Below are 16,451 nucleotides of genomic sequence, written 5' to 3'. Positions count from 1 at the left end.
GATGAGCACTGGGTGTTGTATGGAAACCAATTTAAATAAAAAAATAAAATAAAATAAAAATAAAAATAAAATAAAACAGCTATAATAATTATTCTCAAGGATTTAAAGAAAAACATGAACACAATGAGACAAGAAACAAAATTCGTTTAAAAATCTAAGTGTAACTTTCAAGGGCTGAAAAACACAATATCTGTGAATGGACTTAACAGAAGATTTATTAGTATAAAAACAAAATATTAGTCAACTTGAAAACATAGCAATAGAAACTGTTCAAACTGAAGTATAGAGAGAAAAAGACTGAAGAAAATGAACCAAAACTTAATGATTTGTGAAACGATATTAAGTGGTCCAGGGAAAAGAGAAAAATATTAGAAGAAATAATGGCTAGAATTTTTCTAAATGCAACCAGAGGGGGAAAAAAGACACCGTACATAATAGGGGAATATAAATAAGAATGAACACCTACTTCTCATTAGAGACACAACTTAAGTCTGGAACAATGAAATGACATCTTTACAGTATTGAAAAACAAAAACAAAAAAAAAAAAAACTCCTTCATCAGATAGAGGACACTTCCCAAGTGGTTTTATGAAGCCAGCTGGCATTACCCTACAAGCAAAACCAGTCAAAGATATTTTAAGAAAAGAAAATATAAACCAGTATCCCTCATGAAAGTGTATGTAACAAATCCAAAACAAAATATTAGCAACTGAATCCAGCAGTATATAAAGAGAATATTATCCTGGTTTTCATCCCAAGAATGCAAGATTGTTTTAACATGAAAAAAAATCAATGTATTTGACCTTATTTATGAAATAAAGGAGAAAACGCATATCATTTCAATAAATACAGAAAAACCATGTGATAAAATTCAATGCTGATGACAAAAACATTCAGCACTCTAGTACAAGGACACTTCCTTAACTTGGTAGAGGATGTCTGAAAAACCTACAGAAAACATAGTTGATGGTGAAACACTACACATTTCCCATAAAATCAGAAACAAGAGCCAAGAAGGCTGTTCTCACTTACTATTGAGTACTGCACTTAAGATCCTAACCAGTGCAATAAGGCTAGAAAAAGAAAGAAAAGGCATACATATAGGAAAATAAATTGGCTCTACTCACAAATGACATGATTGTATATATATAGAATCAGAAAGACTACAAAAATTGCTACCAGAAATAAGTAAATTAAAGCAAAATCACCAGAATCAAGTCAATATGTAAACATTTAAAAATGTTAGTATATACAATATAAATCCATGCAATTGATTTATCCACACAATGGAATACCACTCAGCATAAACAAAAATGAACTATTAAAACACTCAACAACACCCAGAAAGGGTGAAGGGAAGAAGGGAAGAAGCCACACCCAGAAGATTACATACTGTGTCTGCAGAACAGAAAAACTAATCTATAGGGACAGAAAAGAGATTGGTGGTTTCTCTGGGCTGGGGTTTGGGTGACTGATTGCAAAAGGTCATGAAGGAGTTTTCTAGCATGATAAAAAATGCTATCTTTTCAGTGGTGGTTACATTGGTGTATACATTTGTCAAAATTCACTGACCTGTGCACTTAAAATGGGTATATTTTATTGCTTGCAACCTATAATAGAGGTTTTTTTTAAGTTAATTGAAAGGTAGGTATCATCGTAATGATTTGAACTGCTAACGACTAATTTATTTGAAGCATTTAGAGAGAGATGCTGATCTACATCCTGCCTTCTGCTCACTTCACACACTGCTGGGATGAACAGGAGAGTCCTGTGTCCTAGGGACATTGGCCAGAACACCGTCCAGGAGGGCAGGGGGACTAGCGGAAAGGGGAAGGAGAACGTGGGCACACGCTTATTCCTTCATGATTAACTTATCATTGCCTAGCATTGGGCTATGGAAAATTCCCTCTGTAATCCCTCCAGCTGGCTCTGGTAAGCCCCTCTTTTGGAAGGAGGATCCTATAACCTGGAACTCCGGGCAAACCTCCTCTCCAAGGGGAATAATTTTAATGCAATCTGACCATGTTACCAGTTGAATAACTTGACTATTACGTACATTCTTCTGATATGTCTGCACTTCTGAGTAATGTTCTATTGAAATTGATTTGTGCAGCAAATATGTGGTGGGTACCTACTGTGTGCCAGAAACTGCTTGGTGGCTGGAAATAAAACAGACACGTCCCTGCCTTGTTAGAGGGGCAACTTGGGGTGGTTGAAAAATGACTAGGTGGAATTCAGAAGACTTGGTTGTCACCATGATTCTGCCCTTAATGACTGAGTGACCCTGAATAAGTCACTTAACCTCTCAGAGCTCCACTTTTCCCATCGTCCAGATTTCAATTTTCAGAATTTTAAACATCCCAGTAATAATTTCCAGTTTGATAGCCACTGTTAATATCTGCTGCTAACAGGACCATAACTTGTTTTGGAATTTGTCTGTGAGATTTGGTGGGAGGGTTAGGTACAGAGGGCTGTGACATGATCCATCCATTCAAGAGCCCTTCTCTTAGACCATAATGTTTACTCTGAGTGACTCATCAGAATCGTCTGAGGAGTTGAAAGAATTCCCAGTGCCCAGGCTACCCGGTAGACCAATGAAATCACAGTCTCTCAGGGGGTAGCACCCAGGTGTCAGTCACTTTTCAACACATTTAGTCATGCACTTATTTGGCCCTTGCATCCCTGTGACTCTTCATCTCCCCACCCCTTCAAAGGAAATAGCTCTGTGGGATTTGACCTCCCGTTTTGATAGCTGGCAGTGCTGCCGTGTATATTCAACAACCACTGCAGTCAGAGCAAGTCGGGGCATGAGAGGTGAGCCCACCGCATATCTGAGCCCATGGGCCAGCCCATATATCTACAATCTAGGAAGGAATTTCGGATTCTCCTTTGTTTGCTCTTAACAGCATTACTGCTTAGTCCAGGCGTTTATCCGTATTTATTAAGTACCTGCCATGAATGGCCCTGTATCCTGGAGACTCTGTGAAGAGCAGAAATTAACCACATGAAGGGAACAGCAGGTGCAAAGTCCCTGTGGCAGAAAGGAGCCTAGCCAGTCGAAGAACAGAAAGGAAGGATGTTTGTGTGACTGGAGCAGGGACTGCCGGCTGCATGCCATGTGAGGAGACTGGCGATGTGGGAAAGGGTGAGACTTCCTTGTGCCTTGTGGGCAAAGCTGTAGCTGCAGAGAACATGGGAGGAAGTTGCCCTCGATGCATCGTTTCCATACCTGGTGGCTTTTAGCAGCATACTGACTGTTTTTAAGACCACAAGAAAAAGCCGTTATTAGCAGAAGCCATGAGAGCATAACTATGAGTCATACAGAGGAGGCAACCCGGGAGTGGCACGTTTCTATTTGCTTCCCTTCCAGACAAAACTGCAGGCCCCGCCCCCAGGGCCTGGTTTGTGCCAGACACTGTTGTAAGCACTTTATTCCCTCACTGAATCTCCATTACCAGCCCATGAGATAAGAACGATTATTGCCCCTTTTATAGATAGACACCAATGAATAATTTGCTCACGGTCACATGGCTACCACGTGGTAAGACTAGAAATGGAACCCAGGCAGTGTCTTGCTGGATGGGCAGGTAATCAGTACAGAGCTGATGTTGGAACGTGACGGTGGCCCTGCTTGCTGCTTGTGTTGAAATGTTTTATCTTTATTCAACAAAAATAGAAGACACGGTGAAGGTTTGAGTTGAGGTCACATGGTCAGATGGCGTTTGCACAAATCGCGGACAATTGACAAAGGCATCATTCTCACGAGGTCACATACGGTGGTTGTGCTACAGCCCATGACAGCAGAAAACAAACAGCTAATGGAAATTTCAGGGAAACTTTAGGTTTGATACAATAGGTATCACGTAACTTCTGTCTCTGAGGCTGGTTGAACGAATTCGCTTGATGGATGTGCTATTAGCAAACTCTCCTGCCCCAGAGAAGCACTTAATACAGGACTTGGAAACAGGAATCAAGCGTTTGACTACATTCTTCTGAAGCCAGATGCAAACCACACATCTTCTGATCTCCGGGGTAAGGAACAAGAGTGCTCTGGAAAGTATATGGAAAGTTATGTGGATGTCGTGGCAGGATGTGTGCAAACAGCCTACATAAAACCCAGGGAAAATAACAAATTGCCAAGAACCTTGAGCTCCTCTGGGATCATTGTTGTTGCAACCACCAACATCAAGTATTATGTTTTCATGGTCTGTGATTACATGGCATTTGGTACACATGGACCTGTGTAAACAAGAAGGACACAGATTCTCTCTTTTTTTAAGTTTCTTTATTTGTTTTAAGGAGCAGAGGAGGGAGAATCCCAAGCAGGCTGTGTGTTAGCCTGCAAATCCCACTGCGGAGTGTGAACCCACGAACTGTGGGATCATGACCTGAGCTGAAATCAAGAGTCAGACACCCAACCAGCTGAGCCACCCAGGTGCCCCAAACATAGATTCTCTTTTAACTAATACACTGAAATAGTCCATGGCTAAATCAACATTTCTTGATCACCTGTTTGATACCAAGCAGTAGCTCATGTAATCCTCAGACAAGCACTGCTAGAGGAAATGAATCCTCATCCTTGAAGATAAGGAAATGGAGACCAAGTGAGTCTAAGGAACATGCCAAAGTCTCACGGTAGCCAGAGTTTGGGGTTCGATCCAAAGTGGAACCACAAAAGGCTCTGAACAGTGCAAAGCAGTCTTGAAAAAGAAGAAATCTAGAGGCAACACACTCCCTGATTTCAAAACATAAGGCAGAGGTATAATAATCAACATAGTATGGTACTGGCATAAAAACAGACATGTAGATCAATAGAACAGAATAGAAAGCCCAGAAGTATGATCCCATTCATATATGGTCAATTAATTTATTTATGATAAAGGAGCCAAGGATATACAATGAGGGAAGAAAGGTCTCATCAATAAATGGTGCTGGGAACACTGGATGCCTCATGCAAAAGACTGACACTGGACCACCATCTCTCACCAAACACAGAAGTTAACTCTAAAATGGATTTAAGACTGGAATGTAAGACCTGAAGCCATGAAACTCCTAGAAAAAAAACATAGGCGGTAAGCTCCTTGACAGAGGTCTTGGCCATGAATTTTTAAAGCTAACACCAAAAGTAAAAGCAACAAAAGAAAAAGTAAACAAGTAGGACTACGTCAAAGTAAACAGCTTCTGCACAGCAAAGGAGACCATCAACAAAGTGAAAAGGCAACCTACCGAATGGGACAAAATATTTGCAAATCATATATTTGATAAAACGTTAATATCCAGAGTACGTATACTTCAATACAAAGAAAAAATCAACCGGGGCACCTGGGTGGCTCAGTGGGTTAAGCGGCCAACTTCGGCTCAGGTCATGATCTCACGGTCCGTGAGTTCGAGCCCCGCATTGGGCTCTGTGCTGACAGCTCAGAGCCTGGAGCCTGTTTCAGATTCTGTGTCTCCCTCTCTCTGACCCTCCCCCGTTCATGCTCTGTCTCTCTCTGTCTCAAAAATAAATAAACGTTAAAAAAATTTAAAAAAAAAAAAAAAGAAAAAAAAAAAAAAAAGAAAAAATCAACCAAACCCCAAACAACCCAATTTTTAAATATGGGCAGATTTGAAAATAGATAATTTTCCAAAGAAGATATGAGCATGACCAACAGGTACGTGAAAATTATACCCAACTTTATTAATCATCAGGGAAATGCAAATGAAAACCACAATGAGATATCACCTCGCACCCATCAGAATGGCTAGTACCAAAAAGACGAGAAATGAAAAGTGTTGGCGAGGATGTGGAGAAAAAGGAGCCCTCGTACACTGTTGGTGGAACGTGAATTGGTGCAGCCACTCCGGAAAACAATACGGAAGTTCCCCTAAAAATAAAAATAGAACTACCATGTAATCCAGCAGTTCCACTTCTGGGTATTTATCTAAGGGGAACAAAAACAGTAACTCAAAAAGATACATGCGCTCCCATGTTTATTGCTGTACTGTTTACAATAGCCAAAAGATGGAAACAAAAGTGTCCACCAATGGATGGTCAATATTGTAATATTATATGGTGACTACGCTTGTTGAGCATTGAGTAGCGTATAGAATTGTTGAATCACTGTGTTGTACACCTGAAACTAATATAACATTGTATGCCAACCATACTTCAATAATAAATAAAAATTAAAAAATTTAAGTGTTTATATACAATGGACTATTACTCAGCCATAGAAAAGAATGAAATCTTGCCATTTGTGCCAATATGGATAGACCTTGAGGGCACAATGCTAAGCGAAATGAGTCAGAGAAAGATAAATGTCATATGATCTCTCTTATATGAGGAATAATAATAATAATAAAAAAAAAAGTCTCGTGGATACAGAGAACAGATTGGTGGTTTCCAGAGGAGGGGAGTGTGAGAAATGGGTGAAGGGGGTCAAAGTTTTTAAAAAAGCCTCTGAGATCTAAAAGGCCAACTAATACGGGTATTTTGGGCACCATGATGGAAGGAGGCTGCAGTAGGCAGGAAGGAATATTTTGGTGCACAGACGACTTCTCCTAACTTTACAGATATTCTCCTAACACTGTAAGCCATATTCCTAAACGTTCCACTCTTGCAGCTGAAGTCTTGCACAGAGAAAGAGAAGTGATGTTTCCAAGATCACGTGAGTTCAAGGAAGGAGTGTGGGTTGGGTCACTGGGTTCTGCATCATCACACGCTCAGTTCCGTGTTTCAATTTGGGGCTTGCAAAGCCCAGGCGCATCTTCAGAGCTACACAACCAGCAAAAAAAAAAAAAAAAAAAAAAAAAAAAAGGTGCTTGACTCCAAAGCTAGTGCTCTCAGCTGCTCCCTGTAAAAAACATGTCGGTGAGAGTTTATGCCTGTTGTCCATGCTGCACTGACCGGAGTAAGTGTCCTATTTTTTGCAGACACAGACGTGAAAGTCTGGTTAGCAGTTGGCAGTAAACCTCAGATGTTGGCTGAAGTAGCAATATTACATACAATCTCTGCTTCCTTCCCTTTCTCACTGAAATAAATATTCAGCTGCAGGGCTGTTTACCCCAGCCGGCTTCTGAAGACCGTCAGGCAGTCAGTCGCCACGATGTCAGTCAGGCAGCACCAACTGAGGTTGATTTCTTTTGTTCAACAGCTGCAGAACCAGGAGCTGCTGAGGGCAATGATGAAGAAGGCGGAGCTGGAAATCAGCGGCAAAGTGATCGAAACCATGAAGAGGCTGGAGGACCCTGTGCAGCGGCAGCGCGTCCTCGTGGAACAAGAGAGACAGAAATACCTGCACGAAGAGGAGAAGATCGTCAAAAAGCTGTGGTGAGTGCCAGTCACCCGTTGGACCCGAAAAAGACACTGTCCTTGCCAACGAGAAGCCCCTTCCTAGATGGTGCTCTCTCCCTCTCTCTCTTTTAACTTTTTTAAAAGTTCATTTATTTTGAGAGAGAGAGAGAGAGAGAGAGAGAGAGAGAGAGAGAGAGAGAGAATCTCAAGCAGGCTCCGCACCAACAGCACTGAGCCCGAAACAGGGCTCTAACTCCCAAAGCGTGAGATCATGACCTGAGCCGAAACCAAGAGTCGGACGCTTAACCCACTGAGCCACCCAGGCGCCCCTCCCTCTTTCTTTATTGAGCACCTACTGTGTACAAGTTAGGGTTCTGCTGGTTCTGGGTGTCCTTAGACACTTAGCGCCCCTCTGTCCAGACCCCGGGAAATTCAACTGCGCTTGTCTCATTAACAGCTGGAGCACCGCGCTCCTTTGTAGGGCTCGGCAACAGAGAAAATGAGAGGAAGCAAATGGCAAAACCCAATGATAAATGGGAAGTCTGCATTTAATCTCAGTAAATGAAAACTAATAGCCAAAATAACGGTGTTAAAATTATCTTCCTATTATTCAACTGTAGTTAAAAGCACAAAAGAAGAATTTAAGTGTAAAGTATGTCTGATCCAGGAATGAAAGATGCCTCCTTGAATGTTATCAATCTTCTATGAGGTTCTTATTGAAAGCATCTATCAAGTCCCACTATTGAAATGAGCGGTTTTATTACTCCCCAGTCACTGGGGTGGGCACATCTTTTATGGTAATCTATGTTTTGTTATGCAATGAAGATTTATCATAGAATGATTTCACCTTCTAGTGTAATGAGTAGTAATTTTTCTGGATTCTCCTAGCATTGTTAATTCTCTTAAATCTCCCAAATTGGGACTAGAAAGAAGCAACTTTCACGTTCTTCTCATGGGCAGAAGAACCGGAAGTCTCCATGATGGAAAGTGTTATTTTCCATCAACTGTTTGATATTTGAGCCTGTGTCACCCCAGATGCCCACCCAGCGTGTCTAATTAAAATAAGAATGTCCCTCTCAGTAGCAGTCCAGAGGGGGGGAAAAATCAATTAGAGTTATAATTTTCCAAAAAAAAAAAAAAAAAAAAAAAGAATTTGACCACTGTTCACCAACATCTCAAAATAGCTTCTAATATTTTATGTAGTTCATTCATTTGTAGACCATTAATCACCCACCGTGAGGTGATAAGGCTATTATTTGTCTGAAATGTTTTTGTGATGGCCCAGTTGTCTACATCTAGGTGTTAAAAGATTCTTCTTGAAAACTTCTTTAAAAACGTGTAGCCTTTTAAGAATATTTTATGTTTTCCAATTAAATCACGAAAAAGTAAATTTCCTTCTTTTAAGAATTGTGTTTATCAGTCAGCTAAGTCTTGCTTTTGCTCTAGAAAAAGTACTTAATCTCAGTACTACCCCAGCAGCCCAGCACAGGAGTGAGCTAGGAAGGGGCATGAGGAGCCTATCAGGAGAGCACTTCATCTGTGGGCTGGCTGCACCTGGAGAAGATGTGCACAGGGCATTTGAGGAGCTCCAGTCCGGCAAAGCAGAGTATATGAGTATGTGTATAGCCCAAAACAGGTGGCTCACCTGTGCCAGGTGACCCTACGCAAAGGAGAGATTGCTTCGGGCCCCAGGGATCAAGAAGACAACCTGAAATAAGTTCTTTGTCTTGTGGCCCCAGACCCAGGGCAGCGCCGTGTGTTTAGCGGGGTCTCACAAAGGGTTTGTTAAACCGAATCAGGCTGGCCTGGAGGTCAGGCGGGGTTCCATCAGTGAAAGCGGGGCGAGGGATGGGCAGTTCCCAGGCAGAGCAACCCTGTGAGCCAGCAAGACTCAGGACCAGGAAGGTGCAAGGTGTCCTTGGAAAACTGGGGGCCGACCACGTTGGCGGAGATGATGCAAGATACTAGACCATGTCTCATGTCTGGTAACGCCATTCCCCCTTGCATGATGCCTGCCCGTATCTTACACCACATTCCTGCCCTGCCTGCCTGCTCCGTGTGTGCGGGGACTGTGTTTACCGAGATTGGAGGATCATGTGACAGAAACCTAGATTCCTGGCTTTTCATGGAAGCTCCTGGGTCCAACCCCAGATCCAGAACCTCTCTGGATGGAGCGTAAGAATGTACATTTAACCAGGGGAGATTCTCAAGTGTCTTCCCATTTGACCAGCCTGATGAGGAGGTCACTGACGTTTTTTGATCAAGGATGCAGCAAAGTTTTTTGATCAAGGAAACACAGCAAAGGATGCAGAGCTGTGTTTCAGAAAGGTCCCTCTGGTGATCATGTGCAGGACTGTTGGAGGGGGAAACATTGGTGTCAGGGAAACCATATTGGCAGCAGCTAGAACAGTCCAGTCGAAAGTCAGTAAGTCCTGGGGCACAAGGGTGGCTCCCTCCATCAGTTAAGCATCTGAGTCTTAATTTCGGCTCAGGTCATGATCTCAAGTTTTGTGGGATTGAGCCCCGCATTGGGCTGTGCACTGACAGCATGGAGCCTGCTTGGGATACTCTCTCTCGTTCTCTCTCCCTCCCTCACTTGCATGCATGCACTCTCACTCTCAAGATAAATAAATAAACTTTAAAAAAATGTCAGTAGGCCTGAATCAAGGAGTAAAAGCAGGAATGGGAAGAGAAATCAAATGAAAACGGACTGTTACAAAAGACAGCTGGGGGCGCCTGGGTGGCTGTCGGTTGAGTGACTTCAGCTCAGGTCATGATCTCATGGTTTGTGGGTTCAAGCCCCGCATCGGGCTCTGTGCTGACAGCTCAGAGCCTGGAGCCTCCTTCAGATTCTTTGTCTCCTCTCTCTGCCCCTCTCCCACTTGTGCTCTGTCTTACTCTGTCTCTCAAAGATAAATACATGTAAAAAAAAAAAAAAGACAACTGGAAATTTCAACTTAAGAACATCAGGAAAACAATCTCCCCTCCTTCCCTTCTCTCCCCTTCCCTGCCCTTCACCTTACACACACACACACACACACACACACACACACACACACACAGTGGAAAATAAGTTCTCTTGGGCGTCATGTTGGACTAAGTTGCTGGTGAGCCATTAAGAGGGCAGAGAAGTGAAATTTGGATCTAGAATATGGAGAGAAATGGAATCCAGATCATTTCTCTTTGGTGGGTTTCTACTTGTTAATAATAATTGGGCTTCTAATAACTGTCAAATGAAATATATTTCATTAATATATTAATGAAAACATTAATGCTTCTTTTAACTAACATAGTATGAAAAGCAACTTACACAAATAGAATGGATTTAGAGCTAAACCACAGCATCTGTGAACATCTGGCTTTCCTTTGAGCCGAGTTCACATCTCCAAAGTCATATTGATTACATAATATTGAAAGTTTGTTTTCAGCATTCATTTTAGCTCCATGATCTCTGTTAGATTTTGAATAAACAAATTTTATCTGAGTGCTTCATAATATATATCATAAACATATGAACAGAAATGACATTGTTGTGTACAATAATATCAATACACTTTTGTGTATATTCCTTGATCAACCCAGGAAAAGCTGTGACATTTATGGGTCTTCTGTGTTCAGAGTTATGAAATCCCAAAGGCACATCATGTAAAAGAGATTAAAATAGAACTTTAGGCAGACTGACTTCAGGTCAGATGATCGCTCTTAGGAGTATTCATTGACACCTGGCAGACTTGTGGGTTGTAAATGGAACCGTGATAACATTTGGGTCTTAGCTCTTCCCTCGGAACTTGGAAGGACTGGACAGTGTGTCCAGTCCACACTCCAAGATATTTCAGTTTGGTGATGAAGTGGTAAATAACTTTTGCACACATAGGTGCCATATTTAGAGCTCTTAGGAGGGATGGCATACATCGTCTCCTCAGGGGTGTGGTTAGCTGCAGGAAGTTTCCTGTGGGTGGGTTCCCATAACACCAGGTACCTTCCCATAGTTTGCAAATGTGGACAGTGAGCAGTTGGGGCTTTCCCTTTGGGTCCTGAGTTGCAGTATTTCATCTGAAGGGATCACAGGCAATTTGGGTCCATTTTCCATAATAGAATGAAAGACGTCACCAAAAACTCCATCTCGCTTCTCTACAGCAGATGGACTTGTTGTTTGCCCCATTGGTCCTTGTTAAACACACATGGCATCCCGCCTGAATCCGTCCTGCAGTAGCTGTGCCATCCATAACCTCCATCTGCGCCCCCACTTAGCGGGAAGGGTCTTGGCAGGCCATCTTTTTATAGATACGTGGTGTCTTCTTTCCCTGTTCCCCGCCAGCCCCTAGCACTGCCCCTGTAGGTGAATGCTGTTTGCCTACCGCCACCTAGTGGTTCTTAATCTCTCAACGTTCTTGTCCTCCACTACCTTAAGAGAAGTTTTCTGTCGTCAGATTTACGGGCAAACTGAAATGATACAACCGTGTTTACGATGGGTGATTAATGTGCCCAGGAGACAGGATGTTGTTGGTTTGTTTCGTTGGTTGCTTTGCATTTTGAAGCAGAAGACCTCAGAACTAGCAGTACCTGTGTGTGTGTGTGTGTGTGTGTGTGTGTGTGCGCACGTGCGTACACCTGCGTGTGCCTTTCTCTCCCTCTCTCTTACACACACATACACACCAGAAATCAGATCTGTGATCATTCTTCGTCTTTGGAGCTTAGAGAGGAAAGTCAGTCCTTATTGATGAGGCCATCAGTATAAACCAGAGGTTCTCGATCAGGGGCAAGTTTGCTCCCCTCCCCCACCCCATCCCCACTTCCCTCAGGGACATTTCCCAGTGTCTGGAGACATCTTTGTTTGTCACACGCTGGGGAGAGGGTGCTACTAGATCTAGTGGGTAGAGGGCAGGGTGCTGCGAAACACCCTACAATGCACAGGTCAAGTCCCTATAGGAAAGAATTATCCAGCCCAATATATCAAGTTTCAGGTTTAGAAGGCTAATATAAGCCAATCAGGACCCCTCCTTTTGCCCCGCTACGGCGTGCGCTCCCCGCCCCCACCCCATCACCTGACAAAATGCACACTCCCCTCCCTTAGTCGGCATCAGCACCACTGAAAATAAAGAATGGGTCCAGCCACCACCTCCCCTCTGGCCAACCTGGGCATCCCCAAGAACAGGCCCTGGGAAAACTCCTTGCACCCGCCTTACACCTCAGAGGAATATTTAAGCCACACCAAGCTACTCTCTTGAGATACTGCCGTCATCTTAGCGGAAGGCCAGGGGAGGCTGGGCCGCGGTGAGCAACAGGAGGCTCGGATGGGCCCTTTGCTACTACAGCTGCCCTTTTTCGGGGGTCTCGGTGTTCACTGCCACCTACTGGTCTGCTTGCCCCCACCCCCAGTGAGCTGGAAGACTTCGTTGAAGACTTGAAGAAGGACTCTACGTCGGCTACCCGAGTGGTCACTCTAAAAGATGTGGAAGATGGGGCTTTCCTCCTGCGACAAGTGGGAGAAGCAGTAGCCACCCTGAAAGGTGAGCCTCCTCCTTGAAGGGGAGAAGTCCGAAGCATGTCTCCGGGAGGAGAGCGGGGTGGAGGGGGGGAGGTTAAAACTCTGTCCGACAGTGACAGATCCGTTCGTTCGTGCATGTGTGCCTGCAAGTGTTCATCAAATACCCTGTGGGCGCTGTTCTAGGCACTGGCGATGCCTCACTGAACAAAATGGGCAGATGTCCCTGTCTTCTTGGAGCTTCTATTTTAGTGGGCGCCATAAGATTTAGGGCGAAATGATACCAATGACAGTTTCTCTCCACTGGCTCTTCCAGTGTGCCAGGGCACCTGTGCCAGATTCATTGAAAATGGCCCTCAGGGACAGTTGCCTTTATCCCACATAAGCAGACAGGAAGTGAGGCGCAGAGGACCTCTGCCCTTGCCCGAGGTCACTTGGAACCCGGCTCTGTCGGACAGGCGTCTGCCTCCTGGAGGTGTGTGCGGAGCGCTGCAGCCGAGGAACCCCAAGCTCCCGACCCTACCCGGCGTGCGTGTGTGGGATGGGGGCTTGTTCCGCTTTTTCTCCAACTCACCCTCTGCTCTTGGCCTGCAGGAGAATTCCCCACCTTACAAAACAAGATGCGAGCCATCTTGCGCATAGAAGTCGAGGCCGTGCGGTTTCTGAAGGAGGAGCCCCACAGGCTGGACAGCCTCCTGCAGAGAGTACGGAGCATGACCGACACCCTGACCATGTTGCGGAGGTAACCGGCCTCCCCCCCCCCGGGGGCGGGGAAACTCGTGAGGGAGGACGGCAGCAACTCCTTCCCACCTTAGACGTTCCATTGCAGTATGACTTGAGGTCCCGATCATTCAGCACAAGCCTGCTGCGTTTGGCACAAGTTAGGAAACATTAAGTAAACATTTTTTTCAAAAAATCATTTGAAGGTGGTCCTTTTTAATAACACTTTAAGATTAAAGAATGCGTCAAAATATTTTATTAGCCTCCTTCACTTCTGGAGCACAGATGACTTCAGTTAGAAGAAGAAATACACACTGAATGAAGTTCAAGAGACAGCGTTAAAGGCGTGGCCCTGCCAAACTGGAGAGAGGGAGGGCAGGAGGGAGGAGAGCTTGAGAACTGGAAGTTGCCTTCATGAAGATGACTACTGACAGTGGAAGAGAGGGCACGGTGGCAGGAGAGGGAAAGGGGGGGAACAGATCCTCGGGGGTCCCTTGGGGATTGGAGGAACAGGGTAGGTAAACAGCAAAAGAAACAAGTGAGTAGCAGAGGAGAGTCATCGAATGCAGTGTCTCTTTTCAAATCAAAAATAGACATTTTAATAAGAAGAAAGTAAGGGACTGATTAAAGATTATAGGTCAAGTACCGTGTATCATATCAGCTGACATACCCTACATCGATCGTAACAACAGCTCCCGAGGAAGGCGCCAGAAGGCAGTCTCATCCTCCCTCCTCCTTATCATCATCACTACATTCTACAGAAAAATATCTGAGGCTCAGAAAGGTACAGTTCCCAGCATCCTAGAGCTAGAACCTGCCAGAACTGATGATATTCAAACACAGGCCTGTCTGACCCCAGAGCCGTGTTCTTTCCACTGCACCGTGGGTGGAAATGCACAGATAGCTTCATGTGACCCCAAAATGCAGAGGAGGATGAGGACCAACCGGGCTGTTAGATTTGGAGTCACTGTTGACCTCCCAGAAAGGCGAGGTCGAGTCCAGGTGGGGAAGGAAGCCTGATCCAAGCGACAGGAAGAGCAAGCACCAGGAATTAAAATACAGTTGACTCTTGGACAACTCGGGTTTGAACTGCACGGATTCACTTATGTAAGGATTTTTTTTTTTTTTGATAAGTACAAGACAATGCTGTAAATGTATTTTCTTTGTGATCTTCCTAATCACGTTTTCCTTTCCCTAGCTTACTTTATTGTAAGAATCCAGGCATAGCATACAAAATGTATGTTAATCAGGTACTTATGATATAGGTAATCCTTCTGGTCAACAGTAGATAATTAGCAGTTAGGTTTTGGAGAGGAACAAGAGTTCCATGTGGATTTTCAAAGGAGGAGAATATGGAGGGCTCAGGAAGCTTTTGGGGTTAGAACAGAGCATCTCTGAGGGCTGTCCAGCGGGGACTGGGTGGAGGGGGTTAATGTTAGAATCATCTGTTCACTCCTGGCTGCCCCCACACCAATAGTGATGGAACCGTGTCTGGCTGGGCACAATGGTGCTGGTGGAAAGGCAGAGACAGACCATCTCGTGAGGGAAGGACTGAGCAGTCAGGTCCCAGAGACGGTCAGGAGGCAATTGGAGGGCATTAGGAAGTTGCTATGGAAACCTTCATCCCCAAGCTGCTACTCCGGGTTGTCAGATGTCTTAATTTTGCAACCTCTTGCCTGGCTTTGAGATGCCACGGCATTCAAGTGTGCCATACAAATAAAATGCAAGTTACCTACCTTAAGAGTTAATGCTTCTGTGCATGGTTTCTCCCAGACATGTCACCGATGGGCTCTTGAAAGGTACAGATGCAGCCCAGGCCGCACAGTACGTCGCTATGGAAAAGGCCACGGCCGCGGAAGTCCTGAAGAGCCAGGAGGAGGCACCCCACACCTCAGGCCAGCCCCTCCACGGCGCAGGAGTCCCCGGCGACGTGAAGTCAGAAGTGGTGCCCTTGACCGTTCACCATGCGCAGAGCTCCCCTGTGGTCATCCAGCCCTCCCAGCTCTCTGCCGCCCTGCTCAACCCCGCCCAGCACTTGCCGGGGGGCTCGGGTCCCCACCCCACCAGCCCTTCGGCCACTACACAGGAAGTGACCTCAGCTCTGCAGTCGGCACAGGCTCCTCAGTCCCCACAGATGCCCATGAACGGCTCTGCCATGCAGAGCTTGCTCATTGAGGAAATCCACAGCGCGAGCGCCAAGAACAGGGCAGTGTCCATTGAGGTAGGGTCCTACGTCCATTTCTCGTTAACCCTATAGAGGAATAACATCTGGTCCTTCCCTCAAGGAGTTTATAGTCTGGTTGTAAAGAGAATGCATATATGTGTCAAAGATACATTTATATCAAATATATATAGATATATAGATATAGATATATCGATATATCTATATAGATATATCGATATATCTACATAGATATATCGATATATCTATATGTCTATGTATGTATATATATTTGTCTCAAAGAGAGATTTTTTGAACTACAAATGGGTTTCGATGGCCAGATTAAGAGAACAGTCGGATTTCAGAGAAGGGTGAGACACCCCATCCTGTGGGAAGGTGAAACCATGGTGCGCTGGGAAGTGTTTACCAACCAGTTCTCTGGTGGGGGCAGGGGGAAGCCCTGATTCATAGAATCTGCCAGTTTCTGAGGCGTATTCTCCCACCGTCGCTGATTTCGAGTTTCAGCGGGACATCAGTGGGCATGCGGCTGGGGAGATGTGAGTCAGCTCTCCCTGCTCAAGCACATCACTGGTGAATGCGGGCCGGTGGAGGGTTTGCTACTGGCCTGGAAAAGTCAGTAGAATCTGGGTAAGTGGAGCAGGGTTGGTGAGGGCTAGCACAGAGGGGTTGCTGGAGCAAAGGGAACCACGAGTAAACTTGTTTTAGGGGAACAAGATAGAGGAGATGAGGCTGGCAAAACAGACTGGAACCGGATGTGTGGGAGCTGGCAAACCAGTCCAGGACGTCTC

General features: G+C 44.8%; 1 protein-coding gene across 9 annotated transcripts in view; it reads left to right on the top strand.

Moving 5' to 3' along the window:
- The window catches only part of KIAA1217 (KIAA1217 ortholog), a 308,757-nt gene that overhangs the window by 273,483 nt on the left and 18,823 nt on the right, over nt 1–16,451 (top strand). For all 9 annotated transcript variants that reach the window (XM_058681687.1, XM_058681686.1, XM_058681682.1 and 6 more), the window contains 4 exons: nt 7,137–7,312; nt 12,656–12,786; nt 13,356–13,503; nt 15,255–15,702. In XM_058681687.1, the coding sequence (XP_058537670.1) occupies nt 7,137–7,312; nt 12,656–12,786; nt 13,356–13,503; nt 15,255–15,702 (903 nt within the window). The remainder of the gene's footprint in view (nt 1–7,136; nt 7,313–12,655; nt 12,787–13,355; nt 13,504–15,254; nt 15,703–16,451) is intronic.

This window comes from Neofelis nebulosa, chromosome 8 (assembly GCF_028018385.1).
Source record: "Neofelis nebulosa isolate mNeoNeb1 chromosome 8, mNeoNeb1.pri, whole genome shotgun sequence".
Lineage (NCBI taxonomy): Eukaryota > Metazoa > Chordata > Mammalia > Carnivora > Felidae > Neofelis > Neofelis nebulosa.
The sequence above is the reverse complement of the archived record's forward strand: the minus strand, read 5'-3'. Positions and strand labels throughout refer to the sequence as shown.